This window comes from Lepidochelys kempii, chromosome 5, assembly GCF_965140285.1.
Source record: "Lepidochelys kempii isolate rLepKem1 chromosome 5, rLepKem1.hap1, whole genome shotgun sequence".
In the NCBI taxonomy this organism is placed as follows: domain Eukaryota; kingdom Metazoa; phylum Chordata; order Testudines; family Cheloniidae; genus Lepidochelys; species Lepidochelys kempii.
The window spans coordinates 13,673,857-13,697,215 of NC_136384.1; the positions used below are offsets into that span (position 1 = coordinate 13,673,857).

At 39.9% G+C, this 23,359-nt stretch overlaps 2 protein-coding genes across 10 annotated transcripts in view; one reads left to right on the forward strand and one right to left on the reverse strand.

The window, feature by feature from the left end:
• LOC140911119 (uncharacterized) overlaps positions 1-11,510 on the forward strand; it is a 36,511-nt gene extending 25,001 nt beyond the window's left edge. Inside the window, exon 4 of the mRNA XM_073343478.2 lies at positions 10,624-11,510. Coding sequence (XP_073199579.1) covers positions 10,624-10,823 — 200 coding nt within the window. The 3' untranslated portion in view covers positions 10,824-11,510. The remainder of the gene's footprint in view (positions 1-10,623) is intronic.
• Positions 1-23,359, reverse strand: part of PIAS2 (protein inhibitor of activated STAT 2) — a 54,364-nt gene that overhangs the window by 25,534 nt on the left and 5,471 nt on the right. For 8 of the 9 annotated variants that reach the window (XR_012158838.2, XM_073343470.1, XM_073343475.1 and 5 more), the window contains 5 exons: positions 16,196-16,670; positions 3,608-3,692; positions 2,094-2,144; positions 1,880-1,970; positions 642-776 (listed from right to left, as the gene is read on the reverse strand). Coding sequence is in view for 8 of the 9 variants with exons in the window: in XM_073343470.1 (XP_073199571.1) it covers positions 642-776; positions 1,880-1,970; positions 2,094-2,144; positions 3,608-3,692; positions 16,196-16,670 (837 nt within the window). In the remaining variant the exon portion in view is untranslated. The remainder of the gene's footprint in view (positions 1-641; positions 777-1,879; positions 1,971-2,093; positions 2,145-3,607; positions 3,693-16,195; positions 16,671-23,359) is intronic. The other variant, XM_073343474.1, reaches the window with a different exon arrangement.

A 23,359-nucleotide genomic window follows, 5' to 3' on the forward strand; every position in this document is an offset into this window, starting at 1 on the left:
AGCTATGTTCAAGTAACTTCTTTTATTTACTAAATTGTGAAATTAAAATTGGTTTCATGAAAACATTACTGAAAAATGAACAGCATTTGGGTAGAAAATAGGAAACTCAAATGCATGTCTGTATGAGGGTGGCTGGAGACAAGGCATGTCTGGTCATTTTCAAAATGTCTGCTCCTGTGCCCACTGATTTCTCTCACTGATCTTAATGGCCAACTGCCTCATAGAAGACTCATGCTACAGAGCATTTTCTTTGTCACAAACTATATCAAGTTAGGAAATGGCAAGTTCCTTTCATTACTAGTCATTTTTATTATTCATCTCACTACAAACAGTGAAGAATAAAAAAACTGTTCTCTGAAGGAATTCTAAATCCTTTTACATTATTGTTTTACTTTAATAAGTTTCAGGTGAAATGCTGGCACTGCTGAACTCATTGGAGTTTTGCCATTGACTTCAACGGCACCAGATTTTCTCCTATAGTCATTAATCATGCACACGCTCTATGGAACTTTTCTGCAAGCCCTACATTCCTGTAAACTATTTAACTTTTTATTAAAGCTTCTAAGATAAATGTTTTCTTCCTAGCAAGCTACTGGATGGGAAGAGAGTGGAAATCTCATACTTCAAAGAACATAGTTTACCTTTCCAATTTCAGATGCCCAAGAAATGGAGATCTGATTTGGCACTGCTGATGATAATCTAACTAGAGATGTAATATTCAACGGGCGGCCGGGTCGCTTCTGCTCAATTCCATTTTTTGGTGGTGGAGCATATCCCTGCAATAAGGAAGAAAAGAAATGTCTCTCTAAAATTTTAGGAACTCCTCTGACTGTACTCTGAAATCTACCAAAGAGACACCATTACAAGGTTTTTGGAAAACAGAAGTTTTTATACAGAGTTATTTTTTGGCACTCATTTTGTATTTTGCCATCACAAATCAGTTACAAACCTACCCTTCTCTCCCATCCCAATAAGTCTCTTTTAATCACTAGCAAAGAGATCTTTACTTCAGTCTAGTGATTGGGTATGCATCAAGTTCCATGCTCTGTCCCGAAACGGTTATCAATATAGAAAAGTTCTGTACAGCTTTACAGAGCTGTACAAAGATCATCTGTAAATGGGAAATGTTCTCCTCCATTTTCATCTACCCTCAAGCTTCAGAGTTCTAGTGCATACAAGTCACGACCTTGCCCAAATGTTAACTGTTATGAAAACACCTGCCCGTAGAAATGAGTCTCACATTAGCCTTCTTTGTGCTTGGGAGATTTTGCAAAAAAAGTTTCCCACAGTTGCTAACATTGTTTGGCTCCACCACTTTTTGTCAATGTTTGTATTTGTCTATTGGCCTAGTATTTGTCTGTCCTTCATCCTCACCATGAATATTGCTATATACCAACAGCTATAAATGGCTCAAATTTTGGAGCCAAATTTCCTCACAACTCCAGGAATTCAAGCCATCTACTGAGCACAAAAAAAAAGAAAGCACACTCAGATTAAAAACAGACTGCATACAACCAAAGCAAACCTGATAAGATTTTGCAGATGCTAAGTAGAGAGGCTTCCCTCACAGCCACAGTCAGAATTTTTAAGATGAATCTTTATGCTGCAATTTATCTTTGTCACAAATGGACCAAAATTAATTAATATCTACATAGTACTTTTAACATGTAAAATGATAAATATTAGCATTGGTATCTTAGTGATCATCAGTGCCTAAAAATGCCCGATGTATAGATCAGTAACTGTACAGGCAAATTAGGCATAAATTTGTGAGCATATTTTTGAAAAAAGTCAGGCCCTTTTTCTCCCCCACTTTAGACTTTAAGGACACAAATCTATCAGCAAAAGCTACATATTGAATAGAATTTCAACAACTTACCGGCAATGGAAATAACTTCCCATTTACTTTAATGCACAAACTATTGGGATAGTTATCTTCTTGAGGGCAGCTAGTCTCTGCTAAGCATAACCTATTTCCAAAAGAGAAATTTCATTTTTAAGTGAGTTACACTCAAAACTATTTATATGTGTTAAAATATATTTGAATTAAAATAATCAAGTACAAACTTAATGTAAGAAAAACCTTATATCACCTTAGCTGAACTTGGACTGTGTAGTCCCTCCTGCCCCCTGGCAAGAAGTCCCTGTTGAGGGAAAAAGAAAAAAAAGGAAGTCCATTGAGAGAAAGAGAGGGGCAGGGATTGGAGGGGAAACAAAATCTCACACCCCAATTTATCACATTTTAAAAAAGGACAGACCTGCTCCAACATCTCTAGTTACTTTCAAGACTCTGAAGTTTCTCATTACTACACTACCCATGTAGTACAAGAACAAAGCACTTGTAACCAAAACAATCTATTTGTATTAATTAAAAGGATAAACTAGGTCTGTGCAAGGTCTTGGGACTCCAAGGAAGTCGTGAAGAGAGAGGGGAGAAAAAAAAATCCGATGCCACCTGAGGCGGGAAAACCAGCCCAAAGGAGGTCCTCCCTACCGCACTCCACTGACAAACAAGGATAGAGGGTAGAAGCAGCATCCCACCCCAGCAACTAGTGATGTAAATATCGTTTTAAAAGATAACAGATTTAATAGTTTAAACAGAGATTCGGGCCTCATGTGCAGGACTCTCTCCATTTCAGGCAGCACCTTTGTTCCGAGGATGGCGTATCTCCCCTCCCTGCCTTGCCCCAGACAGATGGGAAGGGCAGCTGAGCTCATACCAGGGGTGACAACAGGCCTAGCCAAGAGAGCCTAGAGTAGTTGAGGGGGCCCAGGACCTCCCTCACATCCTCAGTACCCAGGAAAAGGGATAGGGGCCACAGGTACCTAGTTTGTCCCGATGCGGCGTCCGCACACACTCCATGCCACCCCAGCAGCAGCTTTCCTTACCAGTGTGCAGACTGCCTCTGCAGCCAAACCCCTTCCAGTGGCACAGGGAGAAGCCAGGGGACGACTTTACCCCCCTCCGACAGGGCCCGCAGCCCTTGCCCACCTCCCTGGCCAAACACGCACACCCTGCCTGGCTGGCCGTGCCCACCCTCCCCCATCCCTGCAAAGCCCCTGGGACAAAAACCCTGTTGGGCTAGAGCATTAATATCAACGCAGCCCCTTTAAGACAGGGGTAGGCTCCCACTGACCCTCGTGATGCCTACCCTTTCTTGGTTGCCATAATCACCTCTTGCCAGAACCTGGTCGAGACCCGCACACATGGGGTTAATGGTTAGGGTGGGTTAACGGTTAGACTAATACTTACCGGTTAACCAGTTAATATTTTACATCCCTACCAGCAACCAGGGAACATGGGAAGAAAACAGTCTGCCACTCTTGCAGCAGCCATGAAGGCTATTTGATTTCAAATAATCAGGTCCCATCTTCTTATCTAACTCCCTGATGATGTAGGATTGTCCCCCAACATAACCATTATGTGTTTGTACAAACACTAGTTTTAGGTGTACTGAATAATAGGCTCCCACCCACCACTTTACTTGAAAGGTTGTTCCACAGGCGAAGAGATGTGAAGGAAGATTTTTCTGAAACTCCCCTGCAACTTTGCAAAAGCAGTGATTTAACACATGCTCACAAATGAATGCCAGGCACTCCCTCTTACCTGGAAATGCAGATTTCTCTGACTTGCTGAGGTGTTAAAGCAAAGATAAAAAACTTCTCTTGGAACCTCTGAATACTGCTCTGTACTGAGAGAAGACATGCAAAGCAGCTTTAAAACAGAATGGTCCACTAATAAAAGTCCAAATGATTGCATGGGTGGTGAGTTAATAGAGTCCACAACTCTGCTTTCTTGAACAAAACAAAGGTCACATAATAATGGAGTTGCTGCTGATTGCATGCAATTATCAATGAGAAATGGATATGAATCATTCAATTATAGTCAGATAGCTTAATATTAAAATTACATTTAATACTAAAATGACATTTTTGCCCTCTTCAGAAGCTTGGAAAACTAGGTTTATTTTATTCCTAGATTTTACAAGGGACTATACAGGGTTGAAGTGTCCCAAAATTTTCGCTGGGTGTCAGGCGAACATGCAAAGCAAACATCAACCCTGCATTTCCTCCCACATATCCTCATAAAAATATAAGTAGAGTTTGAGATATTACAGTAAGTAGTTATCAGACAAGCATGTGCACAAGCTGTTATTGGCCAGGTGGAGAACAACGATTCACTGGAAAACTGCTTTAATCCCAGGAGTGGTGAAGAAAGTTACACCTTTGGAAACTACCAGACCTCAATGCTAAAGAAAACCATCTATACGAAGACCTTGTCTACAATATAAAGCTTTTGCCAACAACACGGGAGGCATGCACACACTACTTAGCTATTTTGGTGGCAAAACTCAGCTGTTTTGCAGCCAAAATAAAACCACCTCAACGAGAGGCATAAAGCTTTTTGTGGCAAAGTGACAAGGCATCAGTGTAGACACTGCTGTTTGTTTTGTCGACATAACTGGCTTCCACCAGTATCCCACAATGCCTGCCGTGACCTCTCTGCTCACTGTTTTGAACTCTGCTGCCCTGCGCCCCTTCCCTTTCAAAGCTCCAGGAAGTATCTGACAGCTGAGCGTGCAGCTCCCTTTGGGGAACAAAGAGCAAATCATTAATGTGGAATGCTCCTGTTCTGCCCTGCACTAGGAACACAGGGGAGCGGGGGAGAACAGGACAACTGCTGTGCTGCTTTGACATTCCTCAGCAGGGAGAGCTCACAGAGCTGCTCAGGATGTCACTTCCAGCAGCTGAAGAGGCTGTGGGAGAATTCGGAGGGAATCACAGAAAACCCCAGGCAGGCAGGCCAGAAGAGACTTGGGGAAGAGACTGCTTAGCCGAGCTGGGGTCTGATAGGATAGGTCAGTCAGCCTGATGTCTCCCCTGCCCCACACACACCACTCTCCTCTACCTCCCCCCAACATTTCAATTGAAAAGCAGCTGACAATCTACTAGGATACCTGGAACATGGGATTGAGAAATCTGTGTCATGTGACATTGTACCTGCCCAATCACAGAATATCAGGGTTGGAAGGGACCTCAGGAGGTCATCTAGTCCAACCCCCTGCTCAAAGCAGGGCCAATCCCCAATTTTTGCCCCAGATCCCTAAATGGCCCCCTCAAGGATTGAACTCACAATCCTTGGGTTTAGCAGGCCAAAGCTCAAACCACTGAGCTATTCCTCCCCCCGAGGCATTGCAAACCCTTCCCAAAGCACCCTGCGGCTAGTTGCACAGTGGGATAGCTACCCACAATGCACTGCTCTCTGTTGATGCAAGAATGTGGATGCACTCTGGTGACACAAGGAGCTAGTGTAGACATGCCACAGAGCTTTAATTAAAGCGGCATAACTTTTGCCAACAAAACTTTGTAGTGTAGACAAGGCCTAAATATGCCTGGAGATCCCCCTTATGAATATTTAAGGAGGCAGGGAGGAAATCAGACTAATGGCAGAATCCTCTTACTGACTCCTACTTGGCCATTTGTGGTGGTAATTATTTTAACATGAGAACAGGGTGCAAAATGTGTTACCTTATGGATTTCTTTTCTGGGACCAATCTCACCCATAATACTGAAGCAGTTCAGACTTGTTTACAAGTCTGGGGGCTCTCCATTTGTCCTCCCTGTCAGTGAGAAAAGGCCCATGAAATTTTCATCTCTTAAAAGTAGAAAAGAGTGGGTGTGGGTTTTGCCGCTATGGCTCCAAAGATTGCCTATAAAAACTAGGATTGCAACAGGCAACTTGGAAGCCCTGAACTGCCATGTTGATTGTACCACTGGAGGCAGAGAATTTGGGGGCAAGGTCATAAGTGGCATGGCCAAGTCTCTGAGCCGCATAACAGCCTGGGCTGCCAGCATCTAAAGAGGGCAGTAGTCCAGAAATCTCAGATTTTGGGAAGGATCAGGATCCATAAAATATTAAACAAGTTTTATTAAATATTAAACAAATAATAAACAAGTTTTTCTTACTATGCAGAAAGGGAGCCAAGGGTGGGCCCATAGGCTGTTTTTGTTTTGGGGGGGTTGAGGGGGAGCCTGAGCTGGTAAAAGTCTCATGATCATTTGGAAAGGCAGGAGTATTACATTAGCCTACATGTGGTTTGGTTTTTTAAGATAAAAAAAAAAAAACCACTACATTGCTAGTATGCAAATATATGAACTACTCATCCCTTCAAAAAGTCATATGGAAATAACTATACTCCTTAGCTGCTCAACCATAAGAAAAAAGAAAAGGAGTACTTGTGGCACCTTAGAGGCTAACCAATTTATCTGAGCATGAGCTTTCGTGAGCTACAGCTCACTTCATCGGATGCATCCGATGAAGTGAGCTGTAGCTCACGAAAGCTTACGCTCAAATAAATTGGTTAGTCTCTAAGGTGCCACAAGTACTCCTTTTCTTTTTGCGAATACAGACTAACACGGCTGTTACTCTAAAATCAACCATAAGAGTCTATTTGCCCTCCAAATCCTTAATTCTCAAATACACACAGCGAGTTGTTTGTTTTCAGTCTCAAGAGCCTTCCTGGGTCTACTAAATGGGATTATGCATAATCCAAGTCTGTTTTATTTTAAAACCAGTTCTCTTTCACACACAAAATCAGTAGTTAATTATCTTGATATATTTCATGTAAAAAACTCATATGGAACTAATTACACCAAGTAAAGCTCTGTTTAGGGCTTGGCTGCAGCCAACCTCTAAATATTAATTTGTAGAGCTTGATGTGTACTTCAAACTGACAGTAAAAATGGCGTTTTAAGGGTTCACTCTCTCTCAATAAAACGCTAGCTCAAGCATGCCTGGTTTACAAATTTTTTTTTAAAATTTTATTTTATTTTAAGTGTTTTTCCTGTCAGTCCTGCAAACAGCCTGGGATCTGAACATCAAGCAAAAATTCTTGACTTTTGCGTCATCACTGGTAATAATTCATCAGGCAAAATTCTTGGACTCACTGACAATTGTGCAGGACTAACAGAAGTAAAACACTTCTATTGACTTCTATTAAATCAGAATATGCACAGAGAACACATCTGTTAAGTAAAAAGTGGTGATGTTCCTCCCAACTGCCCAAAATCACTTCTACAGCCTTACTCTAACATGCTAACAATGCTATCCTTGCGAGCAGCTTTTCCTTTTTTAGTAGCCACAAGACCCTTCAGTTTTTCTACTATGGAATACGGGGATATACAGGTTAAGTGGCAGAACTTTGTTGGATGTTTAGAAAGAGCTCTTTCTAAACCTTCTGTCTAGCCAAACAGGTCAGTTTTGGTTTTCGAACTACAAGAGGTCGCATTGGCTGTCACTTTTGGTTGACAGTGTTTTTCCCAGGTCAGTGACTTCAAGCTCACAGAGGAGTGCCCAGGCTTTACTACTAGAATGAGCGTAGCGAAGACCCTCCATTATTTTGTTCCATCTTTTCAGGCATGCAGCGTTCCATGACAATTAGTGCTTTTGCTGTGTCCAGATCATAGTTCTTCTCATACTCTTCAGCTGCCACAAGGAGCATAGACCATGTGATAGCTGTGAGAAATATGTTTCACAGCACCTTTGGTAAGAACATAAACAAGGCGATCAGAGAGTCCTGGGATTGATCAGATATGGTGTATCCTTTCTACAATTACTGCGGCATATGCAATGCACATCTAAACTGACTTGCAGAATAGCAGAACAGTGTTGGCTGCAAGCAAAGTCTCCAAGCACTGTCTGAGTTTTCAGAGGAAAACCACTATTGTCTTTCATCAGAAAGCAGAGGTCCAGTTTGCGTTCAGTGTTCTATCTGCCAAAGCAAGAAGTCCCTGATTTTGAACCTAAACAAAGATGGTAGACATCTGCAAAATGAGGTCCACCAGCTGCATCATGTCTGCTATAGCCCTATTCTGAGTGGTGGCTATTTAAGTTACCAAGGTACACAGCCAAATGGGGAAAAAATGGAAATGCAGGCTTCAGCCATTCAAGATTTGGAGGTTTGCACGCATTCATTACGGTCAGTTGTCCAAGTTCTTACTGCAGCAATAGAAATTCCCATGGTCTTGGGATCCTTCAGGACTGAGACATCTTTAAGACCCTGCCCAGGCCGCACTGAACATCATTCACAGCAGCAATGAGTTCATAACCATTAATATTGCATCTTGCAGTTTGCTTGTAGTCTGCAGCATGAGTTTCTTAGTAGATCATCATCGTTATTCACCTTGAGAACTCTTAAAAGACAGTCATACTTAGCAGGTGACAAGCCTAAAAAGCTGTCATGAAGTGACAGTCATTGCCCTCTTCAAACATGGGAAGCCAACAAATGATACTGCCAACAATTGCTCAATATCACTCCTCTTCACAATTTGCAAGTTAATTGAAAGGGTCTTACTGGCCCGTCTCACCCTATCTTTGCGGATGCTTATGGCTTTGAAAGGCTGAAAAATATTGCAGTTGAAAACATTTTTTAAAAAGTGAATTCATAAGCATGATACCCAGCAAGGAGAAGGGTTTAATTGCTTCAGGAATGCAAACATGTAGCACAATTGTGCTTTTATATTGTGGCCAGATTCTCAAGGTGGGAATACTTGTCCATTTCCTCTTCCTGGATTTAGCATTAATTTTTATCAAGTCTCCCCTTATTGCTGGCAGTTCCCACTGTAGTAATCATTCAAGGAAATTCTACGGTTTGGTTCTATACTATGTCTAATTTAACATTATCTTTCAAGACTATCAGTTGCTTTTACAAACACACACCTCCAACAGATAGAAAAACTCCTGGTTCGTGTTCTGGTTTAGGTAGTTTATATGGTAAAGAAGCCTTCTAAAAATCGTGTATGAAATCTGCACTTGGTTACAAAAGAATATCCCTAAATCAAAATTAAGTATTTCATCATGACTAAAACAAAAGCAGCTCCACAAGCCACCCAAAAGTGGAGATCACTAGAGGCACAATGCACAGTACTTTTAAAATTTAATGCCCTACAGAAATACTAACAAAATGAAGTTTCAATACCACTAGAAGATACAGAGGTACTTAACTAGCATTGCTCAAAACGTACAGCTGGGATGCCATAACTCATTGCAGCTGCAAAATATGGTTTCACTTTCATGGTTTGCAAGGGTATACAGATGCAAAAAAAAAAAAAAAAAAGTGAAATTTCACTCTAATATTGGAGTCATTTTTTAAAAGAGTACGTACTGAGTTCTGTGAGGAAAATGCTATCCCCGCCAACAAGCCATGCACATGTACATCAAAATTTGACCCCAGATCTCTTTGGAAAGGTTTCCTATGCTGACGCTACTAACTGACATTACTATTATAAAAGCAAAAGTGGTCCTTGTTAGAGCCCATTAGGAAATGGATACGTAAGAAGAGAAAATATAATGCCACTATATAAACCCATAGTATGCCCACCCCTTGCATACTGCATGTAGTTCTGGCCATCCCATGACAAGAGAGACATACTAGAATTTAAAACGGTACAGAGAAGGGCAACAAAAATTATTAGGGGTATGGAACAGCTTCCATTCGAGGAGAGATTAAAAAGACTGGGACAGTTCAGTTTAGGAAAGAGACAACTGAGGGAGCGGTGGCAGAAGAGGTCTTGAGAAAGGTCTGAAAAAATCATGAATGGATTAGAGAAAGTGAATAAGAAAGTGTTATTTACCACTTCACATAACACAAGAACCAGGGGTCACCCAATGAAATAAATAGGCAGCAGGTTTTAAACAAACATAAGGAAGTACTTTGTACAATGCAGTCAACCTATGGACCTCGTTGCCAGGGGATGTTGTGAAGGTCAAAAGAATAACTAGGTTATTCTATGGAGGGTAGGTCCATCAACGACTATTAACCAAGATGGTAAGGGATGCAACCCCATGCTCCAATGTCCCTAAGCCTCTGACTGCCAGAAGCTGGGACTGGATGACTGGGGATGGATCACCCAATAATTGCCTCTCTTCATTCCCTCAATATCTGGTAGTAGACAGGATACTGGGTTAGATAGATCATTGGTCTGATCAAGTATGGCCATTCTTATGTTATTGTGTCCTTATACTGGCACCCAACACCATAGTATATAAGCATCCAATATATACAAAGACTAGGACATCCGTCTTCAATCTACATGGGGACTTTCATTTGAGCCATGGCTAGAGTACCTACTGCATATAGCCATATTTTCCTGAAGAGTACTTCAGACCAGTTTAAACTTTTGGTTCATGTTATACAACAATGAAAAAACAGAAGTTATCCTGTACCCTGCCATTTAAGAATAGTAACATGTATAGATGGTTTATAAACAAAGAATCCACAAAACTTTAAGCAAACTTTATATTAATAAATGTCTTAAAAGAAAATTTGACACAACCACCAAATCTCAATTACAACTTCCTTGCAGTATGTTGATTTGTTTGTTCTTGGTTCAGTGCTTGTAATACTCAATTATCAAGTCATTTTCAAAACCTAATCAGTTTCCTTTTTAATCATAGCCATTGTAGAGCAACAGTTCACATTTACGTAGATTCAAAAACTTAGCATTTTCACTGCCTCACGTTTCTCTGTCAGCAAACTGCTGTAGCTCACGAAAGCTCATGCTCAAATAAATTGGTTAGTCGCTAAGGTGCCACAAGTACTCCTTTTCTTTTTTCACTTACAGCAGTGCACCCTGGAAGATATGGACACTGCCAGAGCTGGTTGAAATATTGGAAAACAAAAATTTCATGCAGGTTTGCTACCTTCTGTGATGTTGCACCCCATAATGCTTTATGGAAATATGCTTATGAATGTAAATATGACATAACTGGAATATGTTTTATGCTACATATGCCATGTAACATATCTCTGCAAAGGTTATGATCTACTGAATATATTCATCCTATTTGTATGCGTGTATCATTTTTGCATTCGAAGTTATGAATATTGGCTGTGTTACTTGTTTGATTTTAAGCAGCCTTAGTAAGGCATTTGGTCAGCTTCTTTAGAAAGGAATTTGCAAGTTAAGTGCCCAGTCAAACACTTAAATGGACAATGGATCTTGGAAGACTCCAATCCACATAAGAAGTCTACCTGAGGATGTTCAAGGTAGCATGTAAACAATGGCTGCCACTTGTAAGAAACTGAGTCATGCATGGACATGTGACTTGCCCATGTGACTCCAAAACTCCATCTTGTAGCTGGGATTCTACACAGGGGGAGGGAGGGGTGTCCACCCACAAGAGGAAGTCTATTTAAGCCCCTGGAAACCCCTCCATTTTGTCTTCAGCTGTCTCAAGAGATATCCTTTCGGGGTGGAGAGGCTACCTGAAAGAAACTGGAACAAAGGACAGTAACCACAGGGGTGAGAGCGATTGCTGGACCCAGACTAGAAGGAGGCTAATCTATAAAAGAAGCTTACTGGAACATCTCTGAGGGTGAGATTTAATCTGTAATCACTGTCTTACTGTATTAGGTTTAGACTTGTCTGTTATTTTATTTTGTTTGGTAACTTACTTTGTTCTGTCTGTTATTACTTGGGACCACTTAAATCCTACCTTTTGTAGTTAATAAAATCACTTTACACTTATTAATTAACCAAGAGTATGTACTAATACTGGGGGATGGGACAGCTGTGCATCTCTCTCTATCAGTGTTATAGAGGGTGAACAATTTAGGAATTTACCCTGTATAAGTTTTATACAGGATAAAAATGGATTTATTTGGGGTTTGGACCCCACTGGGAGCTGGGCATCTGAGTGTTAGAGACAGGAACACTTCTTAAGCGGTTTCCAGTTTAGCCTGCAGCTTTTGTGGGACGTTGTTCAGACCTGGGTCTGGGTCTGTAGCAGGCAAGCGTGTCTGGCTCAAACCAGGCAGGGCTCTGAAGTCCCAAGCTGGCAGGGGACACAGGCTTAGAGGTAGTCTAAGCACATCAGTTGGCAGTTCCCAAGGGGTCTTCTGTGATCCAACCCGTCACACCTTCCTCCTCAAAAAACAAACCAACCCAGAAAAATTACGTATGCTACCATACAAACCAACCCCAACACCTGGAACATCCAAAAAGTTTCCAAAACTAGATCTAGCCACTGGCTAAAAATCAAGACAGGTGCACTACTCTCTTCCAGGCTATACCAATATACAGAGAAAGTGCTTTAGACTACCTGGTTAGTAGTAACCCAATAAAGCATGCTATAGTGATATATAAATAGCTCGATTACACTTACATCCTTGTGTAAAAAGAAAAGGAGTACTTGTGGCACCTTAGAGACTAACCAATTTACTTGAGCATAAGCTTTCGTGAGCTACAGCTCACTTCATCCGTCTAAGGTGCCACAAGTACTCCTTTTCTTTTTGCGAATACAGACTAACACGGCTGCTACTCTGAAACCTATCCTTGTGTAAAGTAATTCTGTACCCATATAGAAGTATTTTTCTGAAGTTTGCCAGTTGAACACAATCATGCTAAAAATCTAACTGGTAGTTATTCACACTACTGGAGAAGCCATTATTTACAATCAACAAATTTATTAAATCATTAAGACATGTTCACAACTCCGAAAAATTAACAGTTATTATTAGGGCTGTAAAGCGATTAAAAAAATTAACTGTGATTAATCGTGTCATTAATCATGGTTAAACAATAAGAGAATACCATTTATTTAAATATTTTTGGATGTTTTCTACATTTTCAAATATATTGATTTCAATTACAACAAACTACAAAGTGTACAAGCACTCACTTTATATTTATTTTTGATTACAAATATTTGCACTGTAAAAAACAAAAGAAATAGTATTTTTCAATTCACCTAACACAAGTACCGTAGTGTAATCTCTTTATCAATGAAAGTTGAACTTACAAATGTAGAATTATGTACAAAAAAACCCCCTGCATTCAAAAATAAAACAATGTAAAACTTTAGAGCCTACAAGTCCACTCAGTCCTACTTCTTGTTTATATCGGTTTACATTTGCGGGAGATAATGCTGCCCACTTCTTGTTTATATCACCTGAAAGGGAGAACAGGCGTTCGCATGGCACTGTTGTAGCCAGTGTCACAAGATATTTACATGCCAGATGCGGTAAAGATTCGTATGTCCCTTCATGCTTCAACCACCATTCCAGAGTACGTGTCCATGCTGATGATGGGTTCTGCTCGATAACGATCCAAAGCAGTGCATGTTCATTTTCATCATCAGAGTCAGATGCCACTAGCAGAAGGCTGATTTTCTGTTTTGAGGGTTCAGGTTTTAGAGATTCTGCATCGGAGTGTTGGTCTTTTAAGACTTCTGAAAGCATGCTCCATACCTCATCCCTCAGATTTTGGAAGGCACTTCAGATTTTTAAACCTTGGGTCAAGTGCTGTCACTATCTTTAGAAATCTCACATTGGTACCTTCTTTGCGTTTTGTCAGATTTGCAGTGAAAATGTTCTTAAAACAAATAACATTTGCTGGGTCATCATCCAAGACTGTTATAACATGAAGTATATGGTAGAATGTAGGTAAAAAAGGAGCAGGAGACATGCAATTCTCCCAGCAAGGAGTTCAATCACCAATTTAATGCATTTTTTTTTTTTAAATAAGCATCATCAGCATAGAAGCATGTCCTCTGGAATGGTGGCCGAAGCATGAAGGGGCATATGAACGTTTAGCATATATGGCACGTAAATACCTTGCAATGCAGGCTACAAAAGTGCCATGTGAAGGCCTGTTCTCACAATCAGGTGACAATGTAAAGAAGCAGCGGACAGCATTATCTCCTGTAAATGTAAACAAACTTGTTTGTCTTAACAATTGGCTGAACAAGAAGTAGGACTGAGCGGACTTGTAGGCGCTAAAGTTTTACATTGTTTTGTTTGAATGCAGTTCTGTAACAAACAAAAATCTACATTTGTAAACTGCACATTCACCATAGAAATTGCACTGTAGTACTTGTATGAGCTGAACTGAAAAATACTATTTATTTTATCATTTTTATAGTGTAAATATTTGTAATCAAATATGATAATAAAGTAAGCAGTATACACTTAGTTTTCTGTGTTGTAATTGAAATCAATATATTTGAAAATGTAGAAAAACATTCACAAATATTTAATAAATTTCAATTGGTATTGTTTAACAGTGTGATTAAACTGCAATTAATCGCAATTTTTTGAGTTAATTGTGTGAGTTAACTGTGATCAACAGCCCTAGTTATTATATTACTTGCTCAACACCAGTGTGCTTGGTACTGTACAAAAACAGAAAATGACACAATCCTTGCCTTGTGGAGTTTACAATCCAAAAGATTAAGTTCAACTGAGGGAAGAGTATAGTGATCACTTATAAGAGATTGTGTGAAGAAATGGGTTTTTAAGGAAAGAGGGAGCTACTAACAAATGATAAAAAAGTCTATCATAGTCATGGGGGCAGGTACAGAAGAGTGAAGGGAAAAAACAAAGGAATTAGGACAAGAAAAATGCCCACAATTAGCAGTGAGCGCGAGAGAAAATGAGAGCAAAGATGGAGGTAGGGACCATCTTATGCGCAGTCTCGGAGGCATGAATATTAAATGTGATGCAACAAACTGAAGTTCAAAAAAAAAAAAAAAAAAAAAAAAGCAGAAACCAACATTCATAAAGATACAATATGTTTTACAGGAGCTGAATTTAGACCCAGATTTTGAAGGTATTTAAGCACTGGTGCACTCAGCGTTGCAATGCCTACATCATTTAGGAGCCTAAATCTCATTTTCAGAAGTGATCTAGTCTAAGGCTATAAGTGCCTACAACACTTCTGAAAATGAGATTTAGGTCCCTAAATCGCATAAGCATTGCAACACTGAGTGCGCCAAGGCCTAAATACCTTTAAAATCTGTGCCTTTGAGGATAAGCAGGACTTCAAATTGCTGAAGTGCACACAACAGTTCTATTCTGTACTCCAATAAAAACAGTCACGGCATGTCTATACTTGTCATTTAAAGCGCAAAAAGTCCCTTTTTTGCGCAAAAACCACGAGAGCATTTACACTTGCCAATGACTTTTTGCTGTGAAACTCAGACGTTTCACCGCAAACAGAAAACCACCTCCACAAGAGGCGTACAGTTCTTACAGGTGACACTTTTGTGGTGATGTGCAAGTGAAGACACATTCTTCCTGTTCACATGGCTTTTAGCCTCCTGAGGATATCCCACAGTGCCTAAGGTGACCACTCTGGCCAGCAGCTCTGACACCATGTAAACAGATGTCCTACCCCTCCCGCTGTAAAGCCTCAGGACCTTTAAAACTCCCCTTCCTGTTTTCTTGGCACATGCTCACTTATCAGAGCAAATGATCCCCTGCTTAGAGCAGTGCTGAGCTACTGGAGCTGACCAGTGTTTGGGGAGAGGAGACTGTGCAGAGACCCAGGATGCCCCGCGATCACCCCTCCTTCCCACCAGACCTATCCTCAAAATGGAGAGAGCTGCACTGTGGGATAATTGCCCTCAATGCACTGCTCTCATTGGCAATGTAAGTGTTACAAATGTGAACATGATCTGATGCCTGTGGAAGTAAGCGAGAACACAAACCAGCACTTTTCTTTTACCAGTTCCCTACCACTGGTGAAACTGACCGTGTAAAAACTCTGCAAATGTAGCCACAGCCTCAGTCAACAACAGGTAAGGTGAACAATCATTTCTGCACAACCAACATTCATCAAGTGATTAAATCTACTTCACTCATTTGGTATAATGTCACATTCATTATGGAAGAGCTGGGCTCTTCATAGCCTACCCTGAAAACAAACATCTCAAATTTTCTGTAGCTGGAGGACAGTTTGCTAGCCTTGACAACTTCCTTCTAGCAACACGACGGCGCAATTTGTGATCACCCACATGGATCAAAAATTATTTCCAAAATCCATTTTCTACTGGCCCTGATAGGTTTGCTTCTTGGTTATACTGATCATAGGTACGTTTTGCTGCAAAGATCATACAGGAAGTCATTTCTTTAGTATTTTCAAAGGCAGAAGAGAACCATGATTTTGAGTGTCACTTGGCTGCAGGTAAAGAACATTATTGCTTCTGGGAGTGGAAATTAGAGCAATTTATAAAATGACAAGCAGCACTGTCTGTCTTCAAAAAGTGGAAATGTTGACCTCTATACAAGTGTCTAATGTGGGAAGCTCACTATTTTATGGATCTGGATTTACTGATCAGATGTAATGATCAAATGATGGTTGCTTTAGTCAGTCTTAACAACAAACTCTACAGATTGCTTAATTTAACACTTACCTAAACTTGTAGGTTTAATGAGAACATCAAGCACATCATAAAATGGGAGGCTTTTTAGCTGAACATCAGGATGGACAGGTGGAATTGGAGGTGATGGTTGCTGCATCTCAAAGTGAGGCTTAGTGTCTTGAAGCAGCACAGAACCAACAGGCGACGAAGGGGATTGAGGGGTGACTGAAGTAGAAGGTAGTGGGTGGATTCCAGAAACAGCCAAGTCAGGTTCCACAGGAGAGGAGCTACTATCCAAATTGAAAACTGAAGGTTTTACAGGTGACAAGTCAGACAGACTTTCAATTGTCCTTGGGTACCGACGCCTATAGAGCTCTCGGATTTTAATTTGAACGGCTGGGCTGCAGCCACTCTTCAATAAATGCAGTGCCCTCATCAGGAGGTCATGTTTGCGCCCACTTTTATTACGTCCAGCAAAGCCCAACAACACTTGTAGTTCAGAAACTCGAAAACTTGATACCATATTCTAAAGGGAGAAAAAAGTTAAGGTTAGCACAGTACTCCCAATATGTACAGCATATAAAATTCATTTCTGCAAGTACATAGATTTTTATTGCTCAGGTTTAGTATTTATTCTTTAAAAACCAGTAGTGCCTCTCCCTAAGTATAGCTTTGCCCCTTGCGCATTTCCAAAATTTGAGTATGATCTTGCCTATTCAACTAGACCAGTATTTGCTAAAGAGCGGGATCACTTCCTCAGGTATCAGAGTAGCAGCTGTGTTAGTCTATATCTGCAAAAAGAAAAGGAGTACTTGTGGCACTTTAGAGACTAACAAATTTATTTGAGCATAAGCTTTTGTGAGCTACAGCTCACTTCATCGGATGGAATCCACTGAATGCATCCGATGAAGTGAGCTGTAGCTCACAAAAGCTTATGCTCAAATAAATTTGTTAGTCTCTAAAGTGCCACAAGTACTCCTTTTCTTTCCTCAGGTAGGATCAAAAGGAGGTGCAGTTGGTTTCTTCTCCTGAAGAAGGGCTCAGCTTTCCAGAGTTAGGGAAACCATGAACTAGATAGATAACTAATTTTGCAAAAATTTATATGAATTATGAATTGTTACTATTCAACGTCACTGATTTTTTCAAAGTAAAACAACATTTTAAAAAGGATTAGTGCTCATTTAAAGGTAATTTTGATTACCTTTTTTTTTCTAAAGTGCATCTAGGTCCCAAACAATAGTTACTACATGCCATTTCATAATTAACTCATTAATTTTCAGATCTGATTTCATGCTTTAGAAAATTAAAAGGATACTGTCAACTTAAAACTTCACACCCACCTGACCTTTCCCCTCCTATTATCACAAGTAGCACCTAAAAAAATAAAGGTTTCAGAGTAACAGCCATGTTAGTCTGTATTCGCAAAAAGAAAAGGAGTACTTGTGGCACCTTAGAGAATAACCAATTTATTTGAGCATAAGCTTTCGTGAGCTACAGTGAGCTGTAGCTCACGAAAGCTTATGCTCATATAAATTGGTTATTCTCTAAGGTGCCACAAGTACTCCTTTTCTTTTTAAAAAAAATAAAGTCTTTCTTCAGCTTGTTTACTCTGTGAATTTGAGAGTTCTCTGTATTTAGACCGTTTACTATTTCACCTGTATATTCAGCTAGTCGGTCAGTTTTCCTGTTTGTAGAGGACTATTCCACAGAGAAGATAATTTTGAGAAAGAGGGAAACATGACTGGAAAATGTGTATGCAAAACCACAAGACTGATTTATTTCCCCCCTGCCAGAGGCAGGTTAATACATAAAGCTACTTGAAATCTAGTCAGTTTAACAAAAAATTGAAAGTTGAGAGTTCCTTGAAAAGATTCACTCAACACAACAGGGGGACCAGTTGCTGAGCTGGTGTTAAAATTCCAGTGGAACCCAGATTATCCGATCTAATTGGGACTGGGGCCAGATCAGATAACCAAAAATCCAAATAACCCAGAGAATGGTTTCCTGAGCCCTGGCCACTGTCTGCCCCAGGCAGCTGGTGCTTTGATAAATATGGAGAGCTGTATAATGGAGGCTCAGTTAAATGGGGTTCTACTGTAGTTTATTCCTGGTTCCCAGACAATGTTCTGTAAACCACGCCCTTCTATCTTATTATGATCACAACTAAGGGCCTCATTTTCAAAGGTGTGAAGCACCCACACTTCCCATTGACTTCAGCTGGAATTGAGGGAGAAAGATGAAGGGAAAACAGGAAAATCAGACCATACGTTTCTATTATTTCTTCCCATCACCATTAAACAATTATCCTTTAATTACTCATCTTGAATATTTACAATCTAAAATGTTTGAAGTGGGGTGTGTTTTTCCTAGACTATTAGCAGTTGACAGTAATTGTGATTGGAAAGGTAGTTTCTCATAAGTGTGTGATAAAGTCTTGGACAGTCTTGATACATCTTTTTAGTGGGAATTCCCATTAATACTTGGCTAACAGATGCCATCTAAAGGTACTATGATAACTGGCTACAGTTATTTGAACAGTAAAAGGTGGAGAGGAATTATGTAGAATGATACATGATATTGCTAGAAGTTACAGAATCAAAAAACTGCTGAAGGGAAGAATTAGGGTGACTAACAGGAGAGATTTCATGAGACTGAAACACAGTAAGGTGTGCAATGTGGAAGTCTTCCAGAGGAAGTAGAGGAAGTCCCATGATCTGACACATTCTAGTATTTTGTCCAGGATAGCCATAAATGTACTGTAAGTAACAATACTAACTAGCCAGGGAGATAACCAGATGACCTAAATAGGAGTTTGAAATGACAGGGACCTAGGATTCTATAAAATGTTATTTGTTTACTGCCAACTCCTAAATGGTCTTGGAATTTTTGAAAGTAAATAAAATATTGATATTGGAAACTGTTGACAATACATTTCAAGATAGTTTTATCCCTTATTTTGGTATTAGAGCAGATAAATCCATCATATAATTGTGGACTAGGTAAGTAGGGAAAAAGTTATTTTTAGTCTAAACCACAGTTGCCTCCACCAGAGCAGAGATGTAACACAGTTACTGATTTAAGAAAAGGCGTTCTTGTGGCACCTTACAGACTAACAAATTTATTTGAGCATAAGCTTTCATGAGCTACAGCAAGTGAGTTGTAGCTCATGAAAGCTTATGCTCAAATAAATTTGTTAGTCTGTAAGGTGCCACAAGTACTCCTTTTCTTTTTGCAAATACAGACTAACACGGCTGCTACTCTGAAACGAGTTACTGATTTGTTATCCTAGTCTTCCCCCCCCCAACCCCATGGTTGTATAGTTCCCAGCTCTGTATGTCCAATTCACATCACGCACTATACAGTTATTTCTCCGTAACAACTTGGTATTAGAATCACTGTAATCAAATTGGCTGTCAGCAGTTATTAGCCATATTGCAGGTATTGACATGATCTTTGAACTTCTATTTTTCAAACAATTTTACTGTAGATATGCAATTATTCTCCCACTATACAGTATAATACATCTGCTAAAATTAGCACACTCAGAATTCTCAAGTTGACTGCCCAAAAAAAAAAAAGTGTCACCTCAAATTCTCACTCCCTTCAGTTAAAGCGGAAAATCTCCAAAAACTGAACATGAAAAAAATGGATTCGAGATAAATATACATATCCAGCCATCCAGAAATGACTTTCAAACTGTCAAAAGGACATATACATTTTAAATCCTTTGACATATTTCCCTCCTTCAGGTCCAATCATGCTCCCTATGAAGTAAAATTTTTAAGGTTTATTTTTGGGCCTGGGATGGAGATTTAAAGAAAACATTGGGGCTTTAAAAAAATTAGCTTACATTAACAGTATAATTAAGAGTCTTGCAATGTATTTGAAATTTAGAAAAATATAAGAAAATAATAAAATTTTAATATTAAAAAGAAAAATGCTTTATTGACTTAACATGCTCTTGGAGGTCAGACTGTTTATATACCAAATGCAACAAAGAAATGTTATAGCATTGTGAAATTCTTACTTTATCAGCAAAAAGTTTTGTTCCCTAAACCTAGTCACAATGGATTCCATAAATACTAACAGAATTTAAACCAAAATGTAATGTGGAAACTCTTTTGATCAAGGATTAAAGAAACTGGCTATGTCTTGCAGTATGTTTTCCATTTCTCTTATTGCTGCTTGTGTGCATTCCTGAAAATTAATCAAGGCAAAATTTGCAGTCAAGCATGTCTAGAAACAACTCATGCTTAATGTGGAAATTCTAAAGACTAGATTTTGCTATTGCATATTGGTATCAATGTCACAACCCCCATGTTAAATGGAGAGTCAATGCACCTCAGATACATCTTGTAAGTAGAAAAATATGTACACTGCACTGATGTACGAAACTTGTGCTTTTGAAGAAAAATATTGCTAACACTGATTTTACTGCAAGTGATTAAACACTCTCATTAACAGAGCATCCCACTTAGAGCTGGATTCTGCTTTCCCTTTAAGTCAACAGTAGTTTTGGATGTGTAAGGAATGCAGGATCAAGTCCCTATTTCATAATTTACTTCCTGATCCTGCAAACAGATCCATCAGAACGGACCTTATGTTTCTATGGATTCCCATTAAAATCAACAGGAACTGTACGGGCATAAGCATCTACTCTTGTGGATCTATTTGCAAGATCATGCCTTAGTAATTTCCAGTAAATATTTCCATTTACAAGTTATACCTAATGTAGGTTCCAAAAAGTTGTTTTCATTTTTTGTTTGTTCTCTAGACACTGCAAAACTATAGCCTAGTTACCAGTGTGTTTTTCACACTACTGATCTGATATGGGCTATTGATGGTGTTTTCATGATTTAGTTTTAATTTCTAGTCTCTCTTACATATAACCACCATCACCCTTTTTAAACACGGATGCAAGCTTCAGATGTAAAAATCAAATCTCTTCCAGCTATGACTTCATGCTTTGTCAAAGTTGCACCCGATCAGCTTCTTTCCTTTTTCTTTGGGGGGGAGGGGAGAGGGTGGAGGGTGTTGCGGCGGGCAGGAGAAAGTTTGAAGGAAGTTCTGTTGGACCATGTTTAAGTTTTAAAACAGGAAAAATAGTCTGGGAACTTCAAGTGGTTTTTCCTGTGCTTTTATAATTCAAGTGTGTTTTTGCAAAAACAAGATTTTGAAGGTCAATAGATCCAAATAATATAGACAGGAAAGTTTCACCCATTTAAAAAGAAGTTGAAATCAAAGTAGTTCTTCCTTTTCCTAAGTAGTAGTTACTATTCAAAAACTAGACATGGTTGTTTCAATTCAAGCTTTAAGTGTAGCAGGTGAACAGTGACTGAGCTTTCCAAAGTAATCTAGGGAATTTAGGTATTTTCCACTGAAATTAATGGAAAGCACATGTCTAAATCCACTACTCCACTTGGAAAAAAACTCAACCAAGTAGTACTTGAATCTCTACATTCTTTTTCCCAACTCATCTTTTACTCTGCAGACTGCTAATAGTGCTGCTAATGCACTTACATACCACCTTTCAGCCAAAGATCTCAAGACTGTCACAGGCAATGAGTAGGGCCTTATCAAATTCACAGTCCATTCTAGTCAATATCATGGCCACAGAATTTGAAAATTAGTCAATTTCACAGTTTCAGATGTTTACATCTGAAATTTCAGGGTGTTGTAACAGTGGAGGTCCCGACCCAAAAGGGAGTCATGGGGGAAGGTGGCAAAGCATGTGTGTGTGTAAGTACGAGAAGGCATGATCCATGGGATTGCCATCCTCACTTCTCCGCTGCCTTCAGAGCTAGGTTCTGAAGGCAGCAGCCCTGGAGCTTCCTGCAGTCACAGGAGGTTACCGGAGGTGGAGGTAAGTCTGATCTCCCCCATACTGCTGGGGGTGCCCCAGGGGCTCCTAGCTGCTAGTCCCAGCCGGGCTGGGGAGGGACAGGACTTGCTCTTCTCTGCCCAGCCCCGGAGCTTCCTGCAGCTGGGGTAGGTAGCCCGAGGTGGGTCTGATCTCCCTGCCCAGAGCAGCTGTGCAGGGGAAGATTAAGTCTCGTCTATTCCCAGTCCAGGGGTGGACTAGCAGCAGGAGCCACGGGCCCAGTAGGAGCCCCTGGCTGGGGTGCCCCCATCACTGCCCCTCCCCTGCAATAGCTAGATTTCATGGTCTGTGACATGTTTCATGGCCATGAATTTGGAAGGGCCCTAGCAATGAGAGTTTACGTGATTTGGCCAAGGTGGCTCAGCAACACTGTGACAGACTCATGAACAGAACAAGGCCTCCTCATTCTAGTTCTCTACTCTACACTCATGTAACAAAAATTATGTTAGCAAGTTTAACTCAAAAATAAGTACGTGCACTGAAATAAATGGAGCTATTCTTGTTTACACCATCTGATTATCTAGCCCTAATAGGGAGGGCAAGAAAAACAATGCAATGTATAGCTAATGAGGAAATGCAGAAATTAAGCACTAGGTTTTCAAAGCTGCATGCATCCCAGTGCATAGTATTGTAAACCATAATTGCATGCTTGTGTTGGATGCCCACAAATCTCTGAAAACTTGGCCCTACATGCTCACCACTCAGGTATTAAGGAGCAACCCATAGCTTTTTTACCCTATGAAATGGATTGTCTCACTTTTTTCCCCCCCGTTAACATTCTTTAAATATCGCTTGTGTGCATTACTGGATTTTAAAAATCTAGGAGTATTACCATTCATCTTCCCCCCCGCCCCGCCCTGCAATTTAATATCTAAGGTACCAAACCTGTAACACAAAATCCGTTCAAATCAGTGGGATACTTGTGTGCAGGGACTGCAGGATAAAGTCCAAAGTATTACAGATTATCTTCCATCTACAATTAATCAGTTATTTTATTAAACTGAATGAATGGAATGTTCTAAACAATGTTGAGATCTCTCCATCATATAGTTACAAACAACTGTTCACTGTCTAGTCACAGCTGCATTCCACCACTCAAGTTTTATCAAGAATTACACATTGGCTTTGGGTTAGAAATCATAAACCCAGAGCCCTTGATGCAAGTAATACATGACAAAAACTGAAAGATGTGCACAATGGGACATAAGATAAACAAAATTCATCCACTTTATAATATGCTGTTTCCTTCCTAGCTAGCAATTGAGAACCCATGCTTTAAAATGCATTATTATACTGGATAAAATTAAATGGGTTAAGTGCAGTGGTTTTAATTT